General features: G+C 43.4%; 1 protein-coding gene across 1 annotated transcript in view; it reads left to right on the top strand.

Annotated features, from left to right (window-relative positions):
* The window catches only part of LOC124606296 (cytochrome P450 3A8-like), a 262940-nt gene that overhangs the window by 199086 nt on the left and 38009 nt on the right, over positions 1-25845 (top strand). Inside the window, exon 3 of the mRNA XM_047138281.1 lies at positions 13733-13785. Within this exon, the coding sequence (XP_046994237.1) occupies positions 13733-13785 (53 nt within the window). The remainder of the gene's footprint in view (positions 1-13732; positions 13786-25845) is intronic.

Below are 25845 nucleotides of genomic sequence, written 5' to 3'. Positions count from 1 at the left end.
ACGGGTGTATGACAGATTGCCAAATCTGATATCCCAAAGCTGTCTTGGCTCTCTCTTCCCTTCGCTTAATGGTCATAATTTTCCTGCAATAAAGAAGAAACGGGACTGTAGATACGTAAGAACCGAATGACATGAAAGAGAGGCAGTGGTTGAGAAGGGAATGAGACAGGATCCTCCCATTAAACTGGTGCAGCGTACCGTCTATTCTCTGCCTCTCACTCTACTGCGACGTTATACCTCAGTTAATGCAATCTCAACCAAACTATGAAATGAACTTTGGGGAGGAATATCATGGGCCGAGCGGGATTAGCCGAGGGGTCTTAGGCGCTGCAGTCATGGACTGTGCGGCTGATTCCGACGGAGGTTCGAGTCCTCCCTCGGGCATGGGTGTGTGTGTTTGTCCTTAGGATAATTTAGGTTAAGTAGTGTGTAAGCTTAGGGACTGATGACGTTAGCAGTTAAGTCCCATAAGATTTCACACACATTTGAACATTTTTTGAATATCATGGCTTCTAAAGCCATAAATGTCACACTGAATGTGTGTGTGTGTGTGTGTGTGTGTGTGTGTGTGTGTGTATGTGTGTGTGTGTCGTGTTAGTGGCGAGTGATTGATTTAGGAGGGGACGGGGCATAGGATGGTGAGCGTCTCAGCGCCACAGCCGCCTGCCTGGCTAGCAGAACGCGTGGCTACAGAACCATTCGCTGTAAGGAGGACCGCCCGCTATTGTAAACGCTGAACCGTGGAAGCTCTGCTCATACGCTGAACACGTAGCGTGCTTCTCGCGCAGTTCTGCTCGCCACAATATCGGCAGAGATCAAACTTCACTGTCTTAAGATGACATCGGATGAGATTCACTGGACAAAAGGTTGCCGTCCAGCTACAAAGGTTACCCGTGATCCACTACGTGTGATGCCTGTTGAGATGGTGAGCGTAATCAAAACATTGGAGGAAGATGGAAAGTGAAAAGTGAAGTCAGTATTAATGACAGGAAAAAATTAGAATTCTCTGAAAACCGAAATTGGGATGTCTGTATAGGGAAAAACCACTACCTAATTCGAACAGGCAGTCCGCAGCTCGTGGTCTATTGGCTAGCGTTCCTGCCTCTGGATCACGGGGTCCCGGATTCTATTCCTGACCGGGTCGGAGATTTTCTTCGCCCGGGGACTGGGTGTTTGTATTGTCCTCGTCACTGCATCGTCATTCGGAAAGGTGATGAGACTGGACAGTGAAGAGATTGGGAATTTGTACGGGCGCTGATTACCAAGCAGTTGAGAGCCCCACAAACCAAATATCCTTATCATGTTTCATAGACAGTTAGACCCGCGCATTAGACGTCTAATATCAGTCATGTTTGCACTGTATTTGCGCCTACAAGGGAAATGAATGACTTCCAACGCTCAGAAGTGCGCGATAAGTGCTTAGAATATAAATCTCTCATCCCAAAAAACAGTGGTACGAGCCATTCGCTCGTAAAACTGTACCACGAGAGACAATTCAACCGTCAGCTATTAAAAATGTAAGAGAGGAACTATGGTAACAGCAAGAAACAAAATATCGTAAGAATAGGATCAAAAGTACACACATTTCATCCTCGGGACATAATTGGTGTATTTCCCTCTGCTTAAAATAATTACACTATCTCAAAAATTAACTTGTTCTACTGACCTGATAGTGTTACACAGTTGTTCCGTCTACAAAGAGCAAATGTGACATTTAAATGACGTGGTCAATGCAGAAATGAACAGGACAATGTATACATCTGATTAAAGCTAGTTTTCACGTTCAATATCGCTTCTGCATTCAATTATTCCAGTATCAAATGCCACGATAATTAACTTTACTAACGACAATATTGGTATGCCAATGTCACAACCCGGCTTTTTCGAAGCATATTGTAACATACGCTTATATCTTGGTGCCGAATGTTGTTTGTACGGGACAGGGTGAAGTTTGACGATGAAATAACGATTGTGTAATTGTACTTGCTGCACGCAGCACTTCCCAGATTCGCCTCTAACATTTTGACAACATTTATGGGATTAATTCGCCTCATGATACCGATGTACACTCTTCGTACTCTTTTAACACATAACCAGACAGTCCAAAAGAAGGTCCCCACTGCAGCTATACTGTTGATACAAGTGAAGTACTACTTAGCGCACCTCCATCTTGTCACTAACAAGGGGAGGCCGCCAATTGTGAAATTCAGATTCGATTCATACTGCGCATAATAAAAGCTCATGGCCAGAGGTGTAATGTGGCAAAGCACCAAGAGGCACTTCTCAGCCGTTGTCGAGAAAATCGACAGTGAAAAGAAACCTTTGCGGTGAAATACTCTCTACGATTAGTGATTTTCTACAGCGTGGTGGTGCAGCGGTAAGCCCTCGGGTTCGTAATCCGAAGGTTGCCGGATCGAATCTCGCGCCATGCAACTTTTTTTTTTTAGTATTTGTTTTTTGTAATTCATTCTGATTGTAATTCCCGGCAATCAGTTGCAACAATTATGCATATAATAAATTGTTGAAAGTCGTTTGTCGTGGAAAAACTGGCGACTTCGAACATCATTATGTTTTCCACAAACAAAGTTGTATTTCACAAATGTTATTAATTGTCTTCGTAATGTTAACCACGTATAGTTAACGGAAGACGTAGAAATGAATACGTATAGCGTAAGTCAAACGTTCGAATTAGAATAGAGACCCCACGAACACAAACTTGCTGTGGCAGGTATGAAATATAAACTCCGTTACTCGCTCGTTACACTTGAAGGACAGATGTTGAATGGGCCGAAACGAGCCGCCCCATAACAGCGTAGTTGCCTGCTAACTTCGAAAGAAGGTAGATGCGGTCCCTAGCGCAACTTATAACATCGTCGAAAATCAGTGCGGACGGGACAGCTTTGGTACACCCTGTTAAACAAACGGAAAAATGGAGGCGGTACAATTGGAGAGCGATCCGCCTTCACCAACATGCATAAGCAATTCATTAATAGTATATATATATATATATATATATATATATATATATATATATATGAATTGCAAAAACTAATAATAAAAAAAAATTGCATGGCGCGAGATTCGATCCGGCGACCTTCGGATTACGAACCCCAGCGCTTACCGCTGCGCCACTATGCTGTAGAGAATTGTTAATCGTAGAGAGTATTTCACCGCAACGGTTTCTTTTAACTGTCGATTTTCTCGACAACGGCTGAGAAGTGCATCTTGGTGCTTTGCCACATTACACCTCTGGCCATGAGCTTTTATTATGCGCAGTATGAATCGAATCTGAATTTCACAATTGGCGGCCTCCCCTTGTAAGTGGCGCTAGCAGACAATAGGTGCGTTTTGCACTCGAATGGCCCATACCACTGTTTTTCTAAAGAGCGACTTATTTTCTAAGCATATTTTTTGTGCAGTTCTGGGCTTTCAACGTCACGCATTTGCCTTGTCAAAGTACAGTCTGTCTTGGAGTAGCTTATAGTGTACTGCCTCAAGACTCCACATGGATCCTGTTTGTCGGGAACAGTCAAAGAAAGTCTCGAAGCAGCTAGAACGTGATCTTCAGTCACGGCAATGTCGAATGTGCCACAGCGCATCGTAAAACTGTGCAGAACTGTGAGAGACATCGGAAATATTCTCCGTCGATCAGTACAAGGCCGCACGTGAGTAATCATCATTATCTGGCCCTAACTTCAGGAAGAAAACGTGGTGGAATGTGTGTGTGTGTGTGTGTGTGTGTGTGTGTGTGTGTGTGTGTGTGTGTGTGTGTTTTATTCATAGCCGAACTGAAACCCATCAAGTACCCCAAAGAAGACTTGGAGACTCCATACAGTCCTCAATGTGCATTAGAACTGAGCGACAATAGAGCTCGTAAACCATCACATAAAGAACACGACGTGTCATCACCAGGTTCGTGCGGTAACTAGTGCTCTGTTAACCGTTTTGTTACTACGCAAGAGACCTACGTGTTTGGTACTTCGCTTACCTCTAGTATCGAAACACTTTTTACTTTTCAAATTACGCCTCTGGGAGACTTGTGTGTACCCAATCTTCCTCTACTTATTCTTTTGTTCGCAATCCACAAAGTGTTCGGCACCAATTCCCCTTCTCTATTTTCTCTTTATCCTCTGCAAGTGTATGCAGTTGGGAGTACTTCGTCGATTTCAGATCTTATTTTATCTGCCTGACGTACTGAAGTCTTGATTTCCCAGATACTTTTCCTACCATTGATTTCATTAATGAAGAGGCAGAGATCTGTGTAGGTATCCAACCCGTCGGTCTCTCCGTTCCCTGATAGTCGTCCACAACGATCCTTTCGCCGCCGCGTTGCTAAAAACTTCGCTGGTCGCTCCCTCTGTCCATTAGAAGTATTCTTTTGCGTTCGTGCTTCGCAACTGTCCATGTCTGCGAGCCATACAGGACTACGCTCCAAAGAAATGTTTTTACATGTTGTTCCCTGGTACTGAAATCAACACTATTCGACGTGGTATCTTTTGGTTTTTGTTGTTTTTGTTATTCCTGTTTTGAATGCTATTTTACCTTGTGCAGTTCTGCATTTAAACTTCTGTGCTGATCTACCATCCTATTATTATATTACACAGGTATTTTACCTTCTTCATGCATTCTATGAGCCGGTCAGTGCGGCCGAGCGGTTCTAGGCGCTTCAGTCTGGAACCGCGCGACCGCTACGGTCGTAGGTTCGAATCCTGCCTCGGGCATGGATGTGTGCGATGTCCTTAGTTTAGTTAGGTTTAAGTAGTTCTAAGTTCTAGGGGACTGATGACCACAGATATTAAGTCCCATAGTGCTCAGAGCCATTTGAACCATTTTTTGCATTCTATGACCTCTCGGAGACTATTTTCAGATTCTGCAAACACTGTTACACGATCCGTAAATTCAAGCATTTTTGAGATTTCTCCATGTACAGCTAGTTATTTCTTCAACATATGGATCCTAAAAGTGTACATTGAAGACTAATGGGGAAAGACTACATCCCTGTCGGTCACCTTTATTTAATTTTGCGAAGTTTGCGCCACTGTCTATTACCTTTTATGACTAATGTGACTTAATTTTTTTTTTCCAGGCGTCAGTTTCAGGCTTGTAGCTAATTTAATATGAGACATGTAAACATAAAAAAAAACGTGCCGCGTTAGCAATTCCGTTTGTTTTATACTCTTACGACGAACAACTTTGTACAACTAGTAACTGACAAATACAATGAAGCGCCAAAGAAACTGGTATAGGCATGCGTATTCAAATATAGAGATATGTAAATAGGCAGAATACGGCGCTGCAGTCGGCAACACCTATAAAAGACAAGTCTCTGGCGCAGTTGTTAGATCGGTTACTGCTGTTACAATGGCACCTTATCAGGATTTAAGTGAGTTGGAAAGTTGTGTTGTACTCGGCGCACGACCGATCGAACAGAGCATATCCGAGGTAGCGATGAAGTGGGGATTTTCCCGTACTATCTTTTCACGAGTGCACCGTGAGTATCAGGTATCCCTTACGGCCGGAAAAAAATCCTACAAGAACAGGACCAACGACGACTCGTTCAACGTGACAGAAGTGCAACCCATTCGCTAATCGCTGCAGAGTTCAATGCTGGGCCATCAATAAGTGTCAGCGCACTAACCATTCAAGGTAACAACATCGACATGGGCTTTCGGAGCCGAAGGCCCACTCGTTTCCAAGCCGAAGGCCCACTCGTGTACCCTTGATGACTGCACGATACAAAGCTTTACGCCTCACCTGGGCCCGTCAGCGCCGACATTGGACTGTTGATGACTGAAAACGTTGCTTGGTCGTACGAGTCACGTTTGAAATTGTATCGAGCGGATGGATATGTACGGGTATGGAGACAACCTCATGAATCCATGGACCCTGCATGTCAGCAGGGAACTGTTCAAGCTGGTGGAGGCTCTGTAATGGTGTGGGCCGTGAGTAGTTGGAGTGATATTGGATACCTGATAGGTCGAGATAAGACTCTGATGGGTGACAGTTACGTAAGCATCCTGTCTGATCACCTGCATCCACTCATGTCCACTGTGCATTCCGACGGACGGAGTTGGGCAATTCCAGCAGGACAATGCGCCACCCCACACGTCCAGAATTGCTACAGAGTGGCTTCAGGAACACTCTTCTGAGATTGAACACTTCTCCTGTCCACCGAACTCCCCAGCCATGAAAATTATTGAGCATATCTGGGATGCCTTGCAAGGTGCTGCTCAGAAGAGATCTTCACCCTCTCGTACTCATACGGATTTATGGACATCCGTGCAGGATTCATGGCGTCGATTCCCTCCAGCACTACTTTTGACATTAGCCGAGTCCATGCCACGTCTTTTTGCTACCCATACGACGTGAGGCTAATGATGCACAGATGTAAAGGGCTCTTATTGTCATGAGCTATGACGTGCTGAGTGATTGAACGGCCTGCAAACTTTCCCATTTTTCTCGTTTTTATATTACTGGGGCACAGAACGTTCTGTCTTCGTGATTACACACTGACAACTTATTTGATAGTTCAATTATACACAGAAAATTAAGGTGCGCTTGATGAAACTTTTTACTTAAGCAAAAGCGGTTTCATAATGTTTAGTGACATGCGGTGGATAAACGAGTACAGGCAGCAGCAGTTCCTTTAGTTTAGGAAAGCGCACTAGCTTAATGCCGGAAGTCTGCAGTGAACGAAAGAAGGGAATGCTGTTGATGGAACTGCTAGCGTACGCAGCGCATAGTTCTGAGTGAGACGCTGTGGCTGTATCCCTGCTGAGAAACTGAAAGCCTTGTGGAAGAACTGGGTTTTTAAGAACGAGCGAGGACGCTTGTACGCCTGTGGAGACAACGTATTGTGCGGCGGGGTTCCCGGAAGCAATACCAGATAGCGCGTTATCGGACGCAAGGCGGACACTGCGTCCCACGCGAAGACTCGCAACTGCGAAGCGAAGGCGACATGTAGTGGTGTCGGCAAACCCTGGGCTGCAGTAGGTATCAATTCAGTTCCTGACCACAAGGGAGCTGGACGGTCTGGAAGCAGTCCTTCAAGACACAGTCTAGCGTCATATCTTCACGGATGCGCGATTAGCTCGAAGAATTTTTGACTAATAGAACCCATGAAGCGTTCCTTAGGCCGATATTACACTAACAGATTTATTGGACGAAGCTGATTTGTCCAATGCACTGGACATAGTGTCATAGGAAACTTTCGTCAAATGTCGCCTTCTGTCCAATTTATTTGGCCAAATCTACCGCGTCGCTTTACATTTGATCAAAGACGTCGTTCGTTTTTCACTTACGGCAGCGAGAAATGTAACCGTTAGGAGCGTTAGAATCACTGCAGTTGTCTGACATCTAACGTTTGTCAACAGCGTTTCGAAATTTACGTGGTGCATCGCATCTGCAACGAAATTGATAGAAATGTACGAGGCAGATGAAGCACTGTATAACTTGCGGCATCCCGAATACAGAAATGGAATAAGAAGAGGCGCTATCTATTAAAGAATTACGGAGTCCATTACATGTGAAATACGCCAAGGATGTTCCCCCTAGGATTCAAAGGAGAAAATCTACAAGTTCTGCAGAAAAAAAATTTCTTAATGGATATAGTATGTACTAAATAGTTATTTGCTTTTAGATATTCCTCCTTCAGTGCTTTATAAACAGTGTGACACGTTTCTGGTATTATTGTCGCCAATGTGCATTGCGGTATTCGAGTGCTGTAGTGTAAACTAGAGTAGTAGATATAGCATTTCCGAGGTGAGTGTTGTGCTTCGTAATATGAGGATCCATTTCCCTGAGCACGTATTGAAATGTACTCTCGTCCATTCGCAAGTAATTTTCATACGATATTACGTCTTCGACTTGCAGCTCCTGTAAGAAATTTTGTTTAATGCTTTTATTATCTCGCCGTGAAACCCCAGGCTTCACGCAAGTACGTTTCCTTTTCCTTTTTTTCCGTTCGTCTTCCAAATGCAAACATAATGCAATTTATAAATGATAGAGCGCAGCAATCAGTCGCCTCCCCCTTTTTTTAAGTTTTATTCCTCAAATACAGATTTGGGTTAGTGCCTAGCCATTATCAATGCACTATTTTTTAATCTCGATGCATGTTAGTTCCGTGTTGTTCGGGCGTCAGTCGCAGTACTTTGAATACTACTGAGTAGTGAGTAGTATTCAAAGAACTGTGACTGACGCCCGAACAACACGGAACTAACATGCATCGAGATTAAAAAATAGTGCATTGATAATGGCTAGGCACTAGCCCAAATCTTTATTTGAGGAATAAAACTTAAGAAAAGGGGAGGGCGACTGATTGCTGCACTCTTATTGCATAGTTATCAGTGAAGAAGAAGAAGAAAAGGTTTAAAAAAACCTCTCAGAGTGTTAAGAGTATTAACACCCTGAACACACCGAGATCATTCAAAGTGCTAAACTCGATGAGGATTGGTAACAAATTAGCCAGCAGCCATTTAGGTGGACAATCGTAGAATCTGAGTTAAACACTTCAGGTGGACTGCGAAGGAAAATAACTGTGCTGCCCTCTGGTGGTTCAAACGGCTCTGAGCACTATGGGACTTAACATCTGAGGTCATCAGTCCCCTAGAATTTAGAACTGCTTAAACCCAACTAACCGAAGGACATCACATATATCCATGCCCGAGGCAGGATTCGAACCCGCGACCGTAGCGGTCGCGCCGTTCCAGACTGAAGCGCCTAGAACAGCTCGGCTACACCGGCCGGCTCTGGTGGTAGGCAAGTGGGACAGTGTGAGCGGAGCTTAGAGAAGCCGTATCACGCAGCTTTACGTTGAGGCTGTTTGTTTTTCCGTAGAACAAACAGACTGTTGACTGGGGCACACGCGGTCAAACGTACCAGTATTTATCCTCTCTCCGAGAATTGTTCAGAAATTATTGGGTCCCAGAACGTAAAGCCGGCCGCGGTGGTCTAGCGGTTCTAGGCGCTCAGTCCGGAACCGCGCGACTGCTACGGTCGCAGGTTCGAATCCTGCCTCGGGCATGGATGTGTGTGATGTCCTTAGGTTAGTTAGGTTTAAGTAGTTCTAAGTTCTAGGGGACTGATGACCACAGATGTTAAGTCCCATAGTGCTCAGAGCCATTTTGAACCAGAACGTAAAGCTAATGGATATTTTAGGTAGTGTGCCGGTTAAAAGCTATGTTATGGGTCCCAAATTTTAGTTTCTAAAAATCATATACAGTTTCAGTAGCTACAAATAAAATATTTCCCTTTGCGGACAAGTTAGAACAGTGATATCGGAGCACAGTATAGTATCGCAGTGGAGAATTTGTGGCTGGCAATGAGTATCCTACAGTAAAGGGTCAAGGTCTGAATATTACACAGTTCGGCCCGCTTAGGCAAATGGAGCAAATCATTTGCTTCTTATTGCGTTTGATGTGTTCTATGGTCGGCTTAATGGTATTTACAGAGGCATCATTAGCTCATGGACGGTTCCTCGGAAAACTCCAGAAAAAGGTTCTTTTTATCATATTTTCGTGCCGGCCGTTGTGGCCGAGCGGTTCTAGGCGCTTCAATCTGAAACCGCACGACCGCTACGGTCGCAGGTTGGAATCCTGCCTCGGGCATGGATGTGTGTGATGTCCTTAGGTTAGTTAGGTTTAAGTAGATCTAAGTTCTAGGTGACCGATGACCTCAGATGTAATGTCCCATAGTGCTCAGAGCCATTTGAACCATCATATTCTCGTCGTCACCAACGGACCAAACCCCTGCCAAAGATTCCAAGACGGTTACGCACAGAAAATGTCTGAAACTTGCACCATATATGTGAAAGATCCCGATCTTGAACAGCCTTGAAAATTTTCTTTATATCGTTATCCGTTTCGAAGATACAGAGGTTCAAAGTTACTCAACTTCTACTAATAAAATCTGGTATGAGGCGAAATTTAAATAATAAACAACCCCAGAAAATTGTTAAAATTTGAAAGACAGATCATCTAGAAATATATCTAGAAGAGCTATCTCCCCGTTTTGAAAAAAAAAAAAAAAAATTATCCGTGTTCGAAAAACACCTCATAAAGTTGTTTTCTGAGTATTAAAACCCAGCCGTGGATTCCGAGACGTTTATGCACAGCAAATGTCTGTAATTTTTACGATGTATTCCCAAGTTGCCGATCTCGAACAACCCTGAAAATTCTCTTCATGTAGTTATCCATTTCTAAGATACAGAGGTTCAGAGTTACCCTACATGTACACGTAAAATCTGGTGTAAGGTGAAAACGTAGTTAAAAGAACCGTAGCACGGAGAAATACGCTGTACAGTGCCTTTGTTATCGTCTGGGAACCCCATATAGTAGTACTGAAGCACATGTGAAAAATTTTTGCAAGCAAAATCCGATTTGAGGTGTCCAATTTGTTTTGCGCTTTTCGAGTTTCACGTAAGTAAACTGTCTACATTTTACAGATTAATGCATTTCTTTTCATATGAGTTACACGCTCTGCGGTGGCAGAGCAAAGAAGGGAATTAGCGGCAAAATGCTCCTGTCGGAGCTCAAAAAAGTTGAATATGTGCTTGTTTAAAAGACTGACTAAAAATGGGATACCAGCTGCCCCACTCTACCTTCCTCAGCATTTTTAAAATTTTTCCCAAAAATATTAGCACGCAAACATATTTGAGCTTTTTATGCTGAGAAAGAAGAAGACAGTGGCAGTAGTAAAGAGACGTAAAAGCAATAATTACTGGTAGACAGTAGACAGTAGTTGTGTCATAGAAAGAGCGAAGGAAACGGTGGCAGTGTGAAAGAAGGAGATTGGCACACTGGCGGAGGAACATAGTTGACAGTGACGGAACAGTACTAGGAAAAGAGTGAAGGAGACAGTCCCAGTAAAAAGGGGAGTGGGGGCGAGGACTAAGGAGAAAGGGAAGTGGTGAGAGACAGTGATAATGAGGAAGTGAAAGACAGTGATAGTGAGAAGAGACAGCAGCAGTAGGAAGGAATAAGACATTAGCAGTAAGAGAGAGTGAGAGGGGGACAGTGACAATAAGAGGAGACAGTACTAGTAGAAAATAACGAAGGGGACTGTGGCTGTGACACAAGAAACAATAACAGAGAGACACAAGGAAATAATAACAATGAGTTGAGCTGAACGAGTGAGTGAGAAAGCGCAACTGGGAGTGGGTGGTATGAGAGACTTATAGCGATGGACTAGTGGCTGTGAGTGTATTACTGTTAGGGGAACTTGTGAGAGTTTGAGGTGAGGTGCACGCTAAAAATGGTGCTAATATGTTCGCATGGCAAAATTTTTGTGCAAATTGTAAAAGTTGCTGAGGAAGGGTAGGTGAGGCAGCTGGTACCCCCCACCTTTCAGAGTCTTTTAATTAGCGGGAACATATTCGCATTTTTTTATGCGTTGATTGGAGAATTTTTCCGCTGGTTCATCCACTAAACAAGAAGTAATGGGAACAGAGGAGTAATTTGGAACAGGAATTGCAGTTGGGGGAGACGAATTAAAAACTTTTGAGGTATATCGATGACATTGTAATTTTGTCATAGGCGCTACAGTCTGGAACAGCGCGACCGCTACGGTCGCAGGTTCGAATCCTGCCTCGGGCATGGATGTGTGTGACGTTCTTAGGTTAGTTAGGTTTATGTAGTTCTAAGTTATAGGGGACTGATTAGCTTAGAAGTTAAGTCCCATAGTGCTCAGAGCCATTTGAACAATTTTTTTTGTCATAGACAGCAAAGAACTTGGAAAAAAAACACTTGAGCGGAATGGGTACTGTCTTGAAAATAGATTATAAGTTGTGTAACAACAAACATAAAACAAGTGTAATGGATTGTAGTCGATTTAAATCAGTCGATGCCGAGGAATTAGAAACTGAAGCACTAAAAGTAATATATGAGTGTTACTATTTGTGCAGCAAAGGAAGTGACGGCGGTCGATGTAGAGAGGATATAAAATTCAGGCCGGCAGCAGGAAGAAAAACGACTCTGAGAAAGAGAATTTTGTTAACATCTGGACGATGAACAGTTCGAACAAGAACAGGAAAGAAGCCTCTGAAATATGGTTCTAAATAAGAACGCTGAAGATAAGATGGGTAGCTTTGACAACTGATGAGGAGGCACTGAATCGAATTGGCGCGAAAAGAAATTTATGGTACAACTCTCCGAAAAGAAGGATTCGATTGAAATGACGCATCCTGAGAGATCAGTGAATCATTTTGGTACTGTAGGGTGTGCGGAGAATAAAACTAATACAGCGGAGACCATGGCTTGAATACAGTAAGCAGATTTATGCGTATCCTCTGCTGAGTATAACTGAATGTTATAACCATGGGCCTGCAAAGTGGGAACCATCAATTAAAGGTAGCATTGAAATATGGTCCGAAAACCGCATTCACAATTCCACCTGGGTATTATCTGTACCCTCGTACACCATTTGGAATGCAAAATGCTCCAGCAACTTTGCAACCACTGTTGGATTGAGTGCTATGGGGATTAAAAGCCAAAGCAATGTATGGTCTACTTACACGACATCTGTGCATTCTCCAAGGATATGCAGAAATGTATACTGGTACAGTAGATTTGCCGCTCAATACAACTAATGACAAATTCCGCATTACATAGAAAAGTGTCCGGATACTTTCAATATGTTAGTGTACACTTCCGACGCATTCGGGAGGACGACGGTTCAATCCCGCGTCCGGCCATCCTGATTTAGGTTTTCCGTGATTTCCCTAAATCGCTCCAGGCAAATGCCGAGATGGTTCCTTTGAAAGGGCACGGCCGACTTCCTTCCCCGTCCTTCCCTAATCCGATGAGACCGATGACCTCGCTGTTAGGTCTCTTCCCCCAAAGAACCCCAACCCAACACTACCCATGTCCGCTGTCAGAGTACTGAGTACAGTAAGCAGTTTTAAGTAGTAGCATGTTGTAGCAGTTATGCAAAGATGGATAGGCTTGCATGGGCTAGACTAGCACGGAGAGTTTCATCAAACCAGTCTTCGTATTGAAGACCACAACAAATGTTTGTGGACATCACATGGAGTTACTTATAGTCTCTAGTACTCATGTTTGTAACGACGAACTTGCCCAACAGTATTACATTTTTCCGGATGGAAAGATGTATTGAACGATTCATTTCACATCATTACGGTACGTAAAAGAACTCTGAAGTTTCAGTTTTACATATCCGATAAAATTGAAAACAGGGTGTTGACTTATAAAATATTAACAATTTCGTTTTAAATGTCTCAAGCCTCTAAGAAAGCAGTTATCCAACAGCAGTATGACCCAAGTCAGAACATCTGCATTCAACAGCTTGCAAATATTCTCTATTAACCAGAGGATAAGAGTCTACATTGTAGTTCGTTGTGTGTTTCGTACTCACTCGAGTTAACTGAATATACGATACTGAGGGTATAATATTAGAATTTCACTGTTTCAATTGGACATTAGCCGTAATATATTTTCAGCTCCATACTTGTACATCTCGCTAATACATAGCCGAAAATTAAAAGAAAATGCCGTTTCCAGCGCTCGATTAGTAAATAGCCTGTGGAGTGACTGTTTAATACTAGACATAATCCGCAAATTTTCTTGTTTCATTTGGTACAGCAAATGAATCGAGTGATGCATTATGGTTATTTTCATTAACGTCCGGGAAGACTAAAATTAAATAGGCTGTAAAAGTTTAGTGCATAATTTCTTCTGTAGTACTGTTTGAAAATAGTTACCAATATCTTTTGTTGCAGGTGTTCGGCGCGGAAGACGTGAAGAATGTTCATCAGTATGGGAAAGTGTTTGGGTAAGTACGTAACCCTATACGAGCTAGTAAACCATATAGTACAAGCTTTTTAAGGGGATGTGTGAGGAGAGACACCGAGAGGCGTTAACGACCAGTTACGTAAGTTTCATAGCTCTGTCATTTGCCGTGTACAACACCAGCTAGCTTAGGTTGTGCTAAGGGGAAATCTACAGCACTGTCTGCTCCTACAACACGACTGACACAGGAAGTGCTGAATACGTTATTTAGACATCCGCGGGCGTTCAGGCACTTCCTATTCATGTTTTACAGTCCGTTCCATAACGTCATCTCGATAGTTCTCTTATTATCACTTTAAATCCAGTAAAACATCTTGTTTCACCTACTATTCATTCACGTGGATGCCTGTACTGCTTATCTCCAGTTCATGTTAACTGTGGCAAGCATTGAACGCAGAGCTGTGCTTTGCTTTTTACACATTCTGCTCTAGTCTCCTGATCCATTTGTTCGTTTTCCTGTCTCTCGTAGTAATTTCCAGGTGGAATTTCTTCATTTCTCGCTGAGCAACCCAATTTTTTGAATAGTTTTTGTATCAGAAATCCATGTCTTACAGCCAGAACTTGTAATACCCATTGACCATAAACATTACGTTTCAGATGTATCGTAAACTTAGCTTTTGAAAACCATGCTACTGTTCAGTTGTTTTTTTTTCTGGTCGAGCCAGTCTTTGTCCTTAACTTTCGTAAAGGTAAAAATCTCGTCAATGATTTTACTTTTCAGTGTGTACTACTTTCTTTTCGATACTATGTTTACACATTATATTTAGTCGTATTGTAACTGATTTTCAGGCCAAGTCTTTGCTATCTGAAATCACCTTGTATGACTCTTGTTACAACCCTAAATTTCTCACTGTCGTCTTATTTACAGTACTGAAACATTACAAAAAATTATTTACAGTGTATGTGACCCACACGTGAATATGTGGGAACGGTGGTTATGGCGCTGAACATGAGCGTCAGTTTGTATTACTGACGTGGTAATAAAACCAATGTAGCTGTTCATTGATATAATAAGCATAAATTCGGTCAACACGTCTCACGGGTCCATCGCTACTGACCGACCATCGTGTCATCCTCTGCTAATAGCGTCATTGGATGTTATACGGAGGGGCATGTGGTCAGCACACCGCTCTCCCGGCCGTGGTCGGTGTTCGTGACCTGGAGCCGCCACCGCTCGGTCGGATAGCTCATCAATTGGCCTCATACAGGCTGAGTGCACCTCGTTCCCGTCCTGCCACCAAAGAAAAATCGCTGACAATATCGGAAATCGAACCCGGAACTATCGCATTGCAGTCAGCCGCGCTGCTACGGAGGGGTCGTTGATATCACACTTGCATAATTGGCGAATGGGTGTGATGGATGAGTAAGCAAGTTGGGTATCAAACTTTCAGACATGGAGCGGATCTGTTCTGAAACACTTTTAATTTCTAAGTCATTGTGAATCAATGTAATCAGTACCATGGAGCATTTAACATTATTCGCAATGTCTTATTTTTATAACGAACCATGGAGCATTTAATATTATTCGCAATGTCATATTTTGGACAATCTGAAGTTTGGTTCAAATGGTTCAGACGGTTCTGAGCACTATGGGATTTAACATCTGAATTCATCAGTCCCCTAGAACTTAGTACAACTTAAACATAACTAACCTAAGGACATGACACACATTCATGCTCGAGGCAGGATTCGAACCTGCGACCGTAGCGGTCGCGTGGTTCCAGACTGAAGCGCCTAGAACCGCTCGGCCACTCCGGCCGGCCAACCTGAACTTTGATGAGATGTGTAGACGCTGCATGTCCCCATATGGGGCAGGCGTAAAATAAGATTAGTTGTGTTATCGATTTATAAAGTAGGAGACTGTTTATCGTATTTAGAGACGATCTTCTGCTTATTAAAGGATATAAGGCAGCTAATACACGGCTTGTTTTGTTCGCTGCCTCCGTTATATGTTTCTTAAAGGTACTATTGCTACCTCTTCCACTCCCGAGGGCAACAACCGGTCCTGTTCATCTTCTGCTAACACGTGCGTCCTTCGGAACTCTATATCCCGGGTTTTCGGCACTAAATGTTAGGAAAAAACTCATGATTAATACGCAACACGCACTATTTTCTCTGCAAATGACAACAACTCCATTGAAAAAGAGTAAACATAGCGAACTGCTTGCACCGAAAACAGATATAAATCAAAAATAACATTAAAGTGAAAACCCAAATTAACCCGCAACTCTCTCAGTTTTGTTAGAGAGCAGTTGTCACATCTGACTGGAGTTTGAATGTTGCTGAAATGCATGACACGATTAAGGCCGGGTAGGGCATAGGCCTGTTCCGAGCAGCACAGGATGTTAAGTTTGTCCATGTCGGCTTGATGTTTTAGAGCTCTGAGACGCAACTGTAAGCATAACACCCACTGATTCTGTAGTATACTTTTCTACAAATGCCTATAATCCGACACGCCCCTGATGCCACGAATGGACCTTGTTTTTAGTGAGATCTCAGTCATTCATTGAGTAGCACTTTCAAAATAATTTAACTTTGTTTTTAAGTAATATCTCGTAGATTGTCTTTGAAAATCTCGGTATGTAACGAGAGGATATTTTGCCAGGTGGAAAATCATTCGCTGATTCTTTTGGTATAGGCTGACAAGGGATCCGCGCTTACATGTCATCACTGATTTCGTCCAAACGGTGAAGACTTGACAAGAAACGAAAGTGACAGAATTGGGAGCTCCAGATGACCGAGCTATTACAAAAAAATAGCATTTTTGGCGCAGGTCGGCCGAGGCATGAACTATTTTTGCTAGTGTAGTTTGTAGGCAGTGGTTGACGCAGTGGAAAGGGTGCGGAATGGTAATCAGAAGGGCGTGAGGTCGTGTCCCTCCGTGGAAACGGTTTTTTAATTTCTTTTTTTTTTCAATTTTTACATTGCTCACACTGAAAATAAACCAAACTAATGCTCAGAATATGGTATTTATTAATATTTTTTGTAAAGGGCATGAAAATGTAACGCCAAGGTAAATGTGGGAATGCAAATAAATTTCCAGGAAGGTATTGTAAGGTGTAAAGGAGAACTTCACACATAAAATTAAATACTTTTATTTTTCTACGTTTAATGTCCTACACATTCTGGGGTGATATTCATCTTGGAAACAGGGGAAGCAGTAAATTTCTAGGCATGGTGTTTTAAAGTTTCTAAAGGAAAACAATATTCGCACTGTGTTCTCACAGTACTATCGATAAATTCACATTAAGTTGGCAAACGATTGAGCTCCATGGCCGTAACTAGCCTTGTCCCCAATGGGCAACGGGCCGATTGTACCTGACTGTGAACCTATTGTTCGCGTGCAACTGACAAGGACTGCTCGGAGGTCGCATTGAAACTCAGAAAATACGAAGTCCTGTATGCTGTAATTACAATCCGTGCTTGGACAGTTATTTGCAGAGTGCTCGTGGAGGATGTAGGTAGAATCCTTCGTGCAAGTTAATCTGCAATCGTATATTTTCCTTTGCCTTACTTTTTAATGCCTTGCATGAAAATATTAATGTATACAATACATTGAGCATTATTTCGGTTTACTTAGAGTGCCACATAAAAACTGTCAATTAAAATAGAATTTAGAAAAGTTTTTCCATAGGGCCTCCAACTCATGACCCTCAGATTAGCGTTCTGTACTCCATTGCGCCACTCGCTGCCAGGAAACCATGCAAACATGAATGACTCATCACTCGTCTGACCCGCCTCAGAGATGCTACTTTTTACAAAAGCTTTGCCGTCTGGAGCTCCCACTCTGTCACTGTCATTTTTTCTGGCCAAGCCCTGCATATACGATAAATGTGGACGAAATCGGTGACGACGAGACGGCGCCGTCCCGTTGTGAGCTCTGGTGAGTGTTTTCGTCTCCTTTTTAAAAATATTTCTTATAACAACTTGGCTCATGTGTCGAATATCCCAGGATGTTAAGACTCGCATGCAACGTTAGCGCGAGCTATGAGACGACAGATATATGTGTGACACCAGGTTTATTGACTGGTATAGGAAACTGGGAGCTCGTGCAAAGGTTGGTTTATGCACGCTGGTTTCTTATAAACAAGATCGCTACGTATGTTCAAACTTGGAAGGCTCAACGAAAAGAAAGGAAGCTGGTGTTTAATGTCTCGTCGATGTCAGTGTCGTTAGAAACACAGCATTCGCTCTGAGATGATGTTCTGAGAACTAGCAACGGTATCCTTTTTAAATTTGCCTTGAAGTGACTTTCAGATGTAATGGAAGAAGATTTTAGTACAGAGTGTTTATGAATTAGTTATACAAAAGTAACCTTTAATTGTGAAAGGGCTAAATATCTTACAGAAATGTTTGATAGAGCACTGAATGCAGTATATCTCCAAGTTACATTCCCCCTAACATTGTTAGTTCCCGGCGTTCCTGCTAGGTGGCATGCGCGAATGAGTTATTCCAACAGTCATCATGGAGTCGTATAATGTTACAGAGCTTGCGGAGTGTTTTTTATGGTTGTAAATCGCTTTTGCAGTTCAGGGACAATTCAGGGCTAAGCGTCGCAAGCCGTCATCTGAGAAACAAATTGTTATTAAATTGTTCAGTCGTTTCACCATAACTGGCTGTATATCACATACGATGCCGGGTCAGGGTGGGTCAGCAGTCTCTGACGCAGCAATTGAACAAGTTCGGCAGTCTTACAATCGTAGTCTGCGTAAATCAAAGAGAATTGAATAGGCTTAGTGTTGCAGTTTGGAAGATATTACGGAAACGCCTGTCATTCAAAACCTGCAATTTCCAACTGTTGCAAGGTTTAAGAGGAAGTGAGAAATAAAAACAAGCTGAGTTTTGTGTAGGGATGTTTAACAAAATTCGAGAGTGAAGATGATTTACGTAATAAAATTGTGTACAGTGATGAAGACACCTTTCATATCTGCGGTAAAGTTGAATCGGTATAATGCTCGGATGTAGCAGGCAGTTGCCACCATACTTCAAGACCTGCTTGACAGTATTTAGCAGGAAACTGATTACAGGTGGGACAGTCGTCACTTTAGAAAATGTTGCCACACCGAACATTTGTAAATAGAACTTGCATCGAGTGCTGCATCAAACGTTTCTGTAAGTTATTTACCTTTCTCACAATTAAAGGTTGCTTCTGTATCGTAACAACTGCCCCCCCCCCCTCCCCACTCCCACACCCTCGTGGTGAATGGCTGTGGAGAATGTTGCGCTGTTTCTCTTCTGCTCGAAGCCTTGCATGAAAAAAAAAGGTAACAACCAATCTAAATTCTGCAGTGCTTAAACACTGGTTCAGCAGAGATGGTCAGATTACACTTTTCAAAAACACTCATGTTCTGACTGAATCCACAACTGACAATCGTGGAGTTGGACAGTCTTGGTATCGGTGTGGAAGACCGTATCAGGAAGACGAAGTTGCTAAATGTAAACTCTCTTACGTAGATGCTACCGTTACAGTACCATTTGTTTGACCTTATAATCAAGTATAAACACAACGAAGCCAAACAAGCGTACTCGACATGTCAATAAGATCCCTACGTCCACAATAGTCTGTCTGATGTAACAGAAGCTGAAAATTGACAACGCTGGTCACAGATGTTAGTGAAACTATCATCACCAGCACCACCCACTCGACATAGAAGCCTGGCCCAGACTAATGTATGCTTGATAAGCCAAATCGTTAAGACCTCCACCCACCGTAGCCGCTTGGCGGTGCTTGTAGGTGACGCGGTAAGGCAAATATACAGCTGGAGCAGACACGAATGGGGACCCATTCCAGCAACGATACGAACCTCAAATGAGGAGACCCACCGATACAGGCGACTTCGACAGAAGCCAGGGTGTTATGGTTCGGCGGCTGGGAACGACCATCTCGGAAACGGCGATGCTGGTCGGCAGTTCGCTTGCTGTTGTCGTAAGCATCTGTGGGAAGTGGCTAAAGGACGGTGAAACCAAGTGTAGCCGATAAGGTGTTGGAGTTCCACGGCTCATTACAAAACATCTACATCGGTACTTCTAAAGCCATTTGATATTGTATGGTGGAGGGAACTTCTAGCATCAATATCGATCCCCCCTACCCTATACCAATCACGAATGGCACTGAGCACAATTAATATCGGCAAACCTCGGTATTAGCTCGAATTTCCTCCTCCTGGTCGTTACGTCAGACGTATGTGGGCTCAAGTAATATCTTGTACGACTCTTTCTGGAACGTACTGTCTCGGAATTTCAATGGTAAACCTCTCCGTGATGTGCAACGCCTCTCTTGCAACGTCACTGGAATTTGTTGAGCATTTCCGTAACGCTCTCGCGTCGGCTAAAGGATCCCCTGACGAAACGAGTCGCTCTTATTTGGATTTTCTCTATCTCTTCTATCAGTCTTACCTTATAGGAGTCCAAGATTGAGGAACAATGCTCAAGAATCTGTCGAACAAGTATTTTTTAAATCACTTTTTTCATGGACGAATTACATTTCCTGTGAATTTGTCTAGCAGCCGGCTTTCCTACTGCTTGTAGTCACTAAAGAGTCAAACTGGTACAGCTGCGTAATATTTTGCAGGACCCCCGCGAAAACGCAGAAACGCCGAAACACGGCGTGGCACGGACTCGACTAATGTCTCAAGTAGTGCTGCAGGGAATTCACACCATAAGTCTATAGGGCTGTCCATAAATCCGTAAGAGTTCGAGGGGGTGTACGTCTCTCTTGAACCGCAATTTGGTAATTCGTGGTAAGGTCTTATGGGACCAATCTGCTGATGTCATCGGTCACTAAGCTTACACACTACTTAATCTAACTTAAACTAACGCTAAGGACGGCACACACACACACCCATGCCCGAGGGAGGACTCGAACCTTTGACGGGCGAAGCCGCGCGGCTACCCCGCGCGACCCATGTCTGGGGAGTTTGGTCGCCAGCGAAAGTGTTTAAACTCAGAAGAGTGTTCCTGGAACCACTCTGTAGCAATTCTGGACATGAGGGGCGCCGTATTGTCTTGCTGGAATTACCCGAGTCCGTCGGAGTGTATAATGGACATGAATGCATGCAGATGATCAAACACGATGCTTACGTACGTGTCGCCTGTCAGAGTCGTATCTAGACGTATCAGGGGTCCCATATCACTACAACTGCACACGCTCCACACTATTACAGAGCCTCCACCAGCTTGAACAGCCCCTGATGACATGCAGGGTACATGGATTCATGAGGTTGTCTCCATACCCGTACACGTTCATCCGCTCGATACAATTTGAAACGAGACTCGCCCGACCAGCTAACAAGTGCCAGTCATCAACAGTCCAATGTCGGTGTCGATGGGTCCTGGCGATGCGTAAAGCATTGTGTCGTGCAGTCATCAAGGGTACACGAATGGGCCCTCGGTTCCGAAAGAACATACCGATGATTTATTTTTTTTCAGTGGCTCGCACCCTGAAAATTGTTGACGGACCTGTTTTGAAATATGCAGCAATTTGCAGAATTGCTGAACGATTCTCTTCAGTCATCTTTGGTCCCATTCTTGCGGGATCTTCTTCCAGGGGCAGCAATGTCGGAGATTTGATTTTTTACCGGATTACTGATATTCACGGTACACTCGTGAAATGGTTGTATGGCAAAATCGCCAATCCGTCGCTACCTCGGAGATGCTGCGCCCGATCGCTCGAGCGCCGACTATAGCACGACGTTCGAACTTACTTAAATCTTGATAACCTGCCATTGTAGCAGCAGTAACCGATCTAACAACTGCGCCAGACACATGTTGTCTTATATACATTATGTGGTCGAAAGTATCCGGACGCCCCAAAAAAACATACGTTTTTCACATTAGGTGCATTGTGCTACCACCTACAGCCAGGTACTACATATCAGCGACCTAAGTAGTCATTAAACATCGTGAGAGAGCAGAATGGGACTTCGAACGTGGTAAGGTGATTGGGTGTCACTTGTGTCATACGTCTGTACGCGAGATTTCCACACTCCTAAACATCCCAAGTTCCACTGTTTCAGATGTGATAGTGAAGTGGAAACGTGGACGGACACGTACAGCACAAAACCGTACAGGCCAACCTCGTCTGTTGACTGACAGAGACCGCCGACAGTTGAAGAGGGTCGCACACATCCATCCAGACCATCACACAGAAATTCCAAACTGCATCAGGGTCCACTGCAAGTACTATGATAATTAGGCGGAAGGTGGGAAAACTTGGATTTCATGGTTGAGCGGCTGCTCATTAGACACCCATCACGACGGTAAACGCCAAACGACGTGTGTCTTGATGTAAGGCGCGTGAACACTGGACAATTGAACAGTGGAAAAGCGTTGTGTGGAGTGACTAATCACGGTACACAATGTGGCGATCCGATGGCAGCGTGTGGTTATGGCGAATGCCCGGTGAACGTCATCTGTCAGCGTGTGTAGTGCCAACAGTAAAATTCGGATTCGGTGGTGGCGGAGTAGTCACCCGACAATAACATCCCTGCAATTGAATGGCCTGCACAGCGTCCTGACCTGAATCTTATAGAACACCTTTGGGATGTTTTGGGACTTCGTACCAGGGCTCACTGACCGACATCGATACCTCTCCTCAGTGCAGCACTCCGTGAAGAATGGGCTGCCATTGTCCAAGAAACCTTCTAGCACCTGATTGAATGTATGCATGCGGGAGTGGAAGCTGTAATCAAGGGGACAACACTATATTGAATTCCAGCATTACTGATGGAGGGCGCCATTAACTTGTACGTCATTTTCAGCCAGGTGTCCGGATACTTTTGACCACATAGTGTAGGCATTGCCGACCACAACGTCGTATTCTGCCTGTTTACATATCCCTGTATTTGAATACGCATACCTATACCAGTTTCTATGGCGCGTCAGTGTATATCGGAAACAGTAACGGTCCGATCATAATTGCTTGGGGTACTTGTGAAGGTACGTTTACATCTGTCGATTTTCTGGCATTAAGAGCGACATATTCAGATTTCTCGGCAAAGAAGTTATAGAACTGGTCCGATAAGGCGAAAGGTTATGTTTTTCTTCACAAAGTGATAGTGCGTGATTGAGTCAGATACCTTCCTGAAGTGAAGAAACACGGCATCAACCTGAGCACCGGTGTCTACAGCGCTCTGGATGTCGTGCAGGAACAGAGCGACTTGAGTTTCGCAAGATCTCTCTATACGGAAGCCATGTTGATTTTTATACTGAAGGTTTTCTTTCCCCAGGAACGTCATGATACGAGCGTTTCATAATTGTACAAGTGATTGACGTCCTCGATAGAGGCGTATAATTATGTGCATCTCTCCTACGACTCTTCTTAAAGAGGCTGTGACGTGCGTTTTTTTCAAGTCGCCAGATACTCCCTTTTGCTGCCTATAATAAAGTGCTGCTAGAAGGGGAGAAAGCTCTATTGCATAATCACTGTACAATCTTACACGTATCTCATCTGGTCCAAATGCTTTCCAATACTAACCGAGTGCAGTTGCTTTTTTTATTCCACGATCAGTTATTCAGTATCTGGCATTTCGACGTTCGTGCTATAATCGAAAAGAAGGATCCTGGTAGATCTTCCGTGGTGAAACCGAATGCAATATTTCGGTCTTCTTCCTGTCCTTTTTCGTTTCGGTGCCAGTAGGGCACTGAGTGACTGAATAGATGATATCGATCCGCTTATTGATTTTACGTAAGACCAAAACATCTTTCCCACCCCTTAAAACTTTGCTCGGAACATACAGCATACTGAACAATGCTTTTTCTATTTGTGCTTCACACCTTCGTTGTCAGAGCGGAATATTTGATGTTGACTACTCAGAAATTTTGCAGGCTGTATCCTGTCAGTCTCGGCAAGCAAAAAATTCCCTACTTTTCATTAAAACACATGTAGTCGTAGATGCTGTCAGTGTGTTACGATAGCTGATGCCCTCCTCTGCGTTAACTATTCCGAAAGTTTTCAGGTCTGGTTGTTGCTTGGACGTCAAAACCGTTACTCTCACGAGATGGTTCTTTCAGTATTAGATCGAAGTAACTTTTGGACACGACATTTAGAATAATGTCATCCGACTCCCTGTCCCTGTCACCAGATTTGATCACACGAGTCTCTCGTTCTGTAGCTGGCAGATTGAAGTCTCTCCCTATTGTACATTGAGGTGACGAAAGCCATTGGCTGTCGTGTAGGGCCACCTTTTTTCCGGCGTAGTGCAGCAGCTAGACGTGGCATGGATACAACAAGCTGCTTGAGTCCACTGCAGAAATATTGAGCCATGCTGCCTCTATCTTGCTGCTGTTATTGTGATCTCCAGTCCGAAGACTGGTTCGATGCAGCTCTTCATGTTACTCTATCTTGTGCGAGTGTCTTCATCTCGGAATAAGCACTGCAGCCTACAGCCTTCTGAATCTGCTTACTGTATTCATGTCTTGGTCGGCCTCTACGATTTTTACCTTCCACACTTTCTTCCAATACTATCAACCACTCCCTTCTTTTGGTCAAGTCTTGCAACAAATTCCCTGTTCCCCCAATTCTCTTCAGTACCTCCTCATTAGTTACGTGATCGACCCATCTAATATTTAGCATTCTTCTGTAGCACCACATTTCGAAAGCTTCTATTCTCTTTTTGATTAACGTGTTTACCGTCCATGTTTCATTTCCATACATGGCTACACTCCAGACAAACACTTTCGTAAAAAGACTTCCAAACACTGAAATTTTTAGTCGATGTTAACAAGTTTCTCTTCTACAGAAATCCTTTTCTTGCCATTGCCAGTCTGCATTTTATATCCTCTGTACGTCGGCCATCGCCAGTTACTTTGTTGCCCAAATAGCAAAATTCATCTACTCTCGTTTCCCAATTTATTTCCCGTAGCATCACAGCAACTACACTCCATTATCCTTGTTTTGCTTTTCTTGATGTTCATCTTATATCGTCCTTTCAGGACACTAACCATTCCGTTCAACTGCTCTTCCAAGACCATTGCTTTCTCTAACAAATTACAGTGTCATCGGCAAACTTCAAAGTTTTTACTTCTTCTCCCTGAACTTTAATTCCTACCACAAATTTTCTTTGGTTTCGTTTACTGCTTGCTCAATGTACAAACTGAATAATATCAATGATAGGCTACAAACCTGTCTCACTCCCTTCTCAACCACTGCTTCCCTATAACGCTCTTGTACACTTACAACTGCTGTCTGGTTTCTGTGCAAGTTGGAAATAGCGTTTCGTTCCCTGTCTTTTCGGAATTAGAAAGAGTATTCCAGTCAACATTATCAAAAGTTTTTTTTAACTACAAAAATGTTATGAATGTACGTTTGCCTTTCCTTAAGCTATCTTCTAAGATAAGTCGTAGGGTCGGTATTGCCTCGTGTGTTCTACATTTCTCTGGAATCCAAACTGATCTTCTCCTGGTCTGCTTCTATCAGTTTTTCTATTCTTCTGCACCGGTAACACCTTCCGAATTATGGCTGGTTATAGAAGCAACGTGGCTCAGTGTTTCTGCTGGGGACTTGCAATGACTTGTTCAGTCTATGCCGCGTCGAGAGTTGCTGAAGTATGCCGGGTAAAAGGAGGTCCGATAAGGTCTTACGAGGTATCCCATGACTTTTGTCACCTTAGTATACACTACCCTTATCGATGTATGATATTTAAATTAAAGTCAATTGCAACCAGAGGTGTGTTATTTTTAACTTAAAAAGTTAAAATACACTTCATTTTGTGTATCCGATTTGTCTTGCTGTGTATTGGGTAACAGGGATCCAACTCCAGGCTACGCAATTCTTTGCTTATGCTCTGCCCCTCCTCAGAGTGGACGCTCCCACGTATGGTATAGTGTTGCCAGCGTTTTCCTGCTCCCTGCCGTACACACAGATGCAGATTTTTAGGGTGCTGTTACATAGGTAGTCATAATTCTTTGGAGCCGTGTATACGAGGCTCTCAGTTGATTTAGTGTACGATCTCTTTTTTTTCTTTCGGGAATCCTAATTTTCTATGGTTCATGTCTTTTTCTCCTCCAGAAGTACAAAGTGTTGTCAATCAGCCCCTGGAGACGT

Source organism: Schistocerca americana, chromosome 1 (assembly GCF_021461395.2).
Source record: "Schistocerca americana isolate TAMUIC-IGC-003095 chromosome 1, iqSchAmer2.1, whole genome shotgun sequence".
Classification (NCBI taxonomy): Eukaryota; Metazoa; Arthropoda; class Insecta; order Orthoptera; family Acrididae; genus Schistocerca; species Schistocerca americana.
The sequence above is the reverse complement of the archived record's forward strand: the minus strand, read 5'-3'. Positions and strand labels throughout refer to the sequence as shown.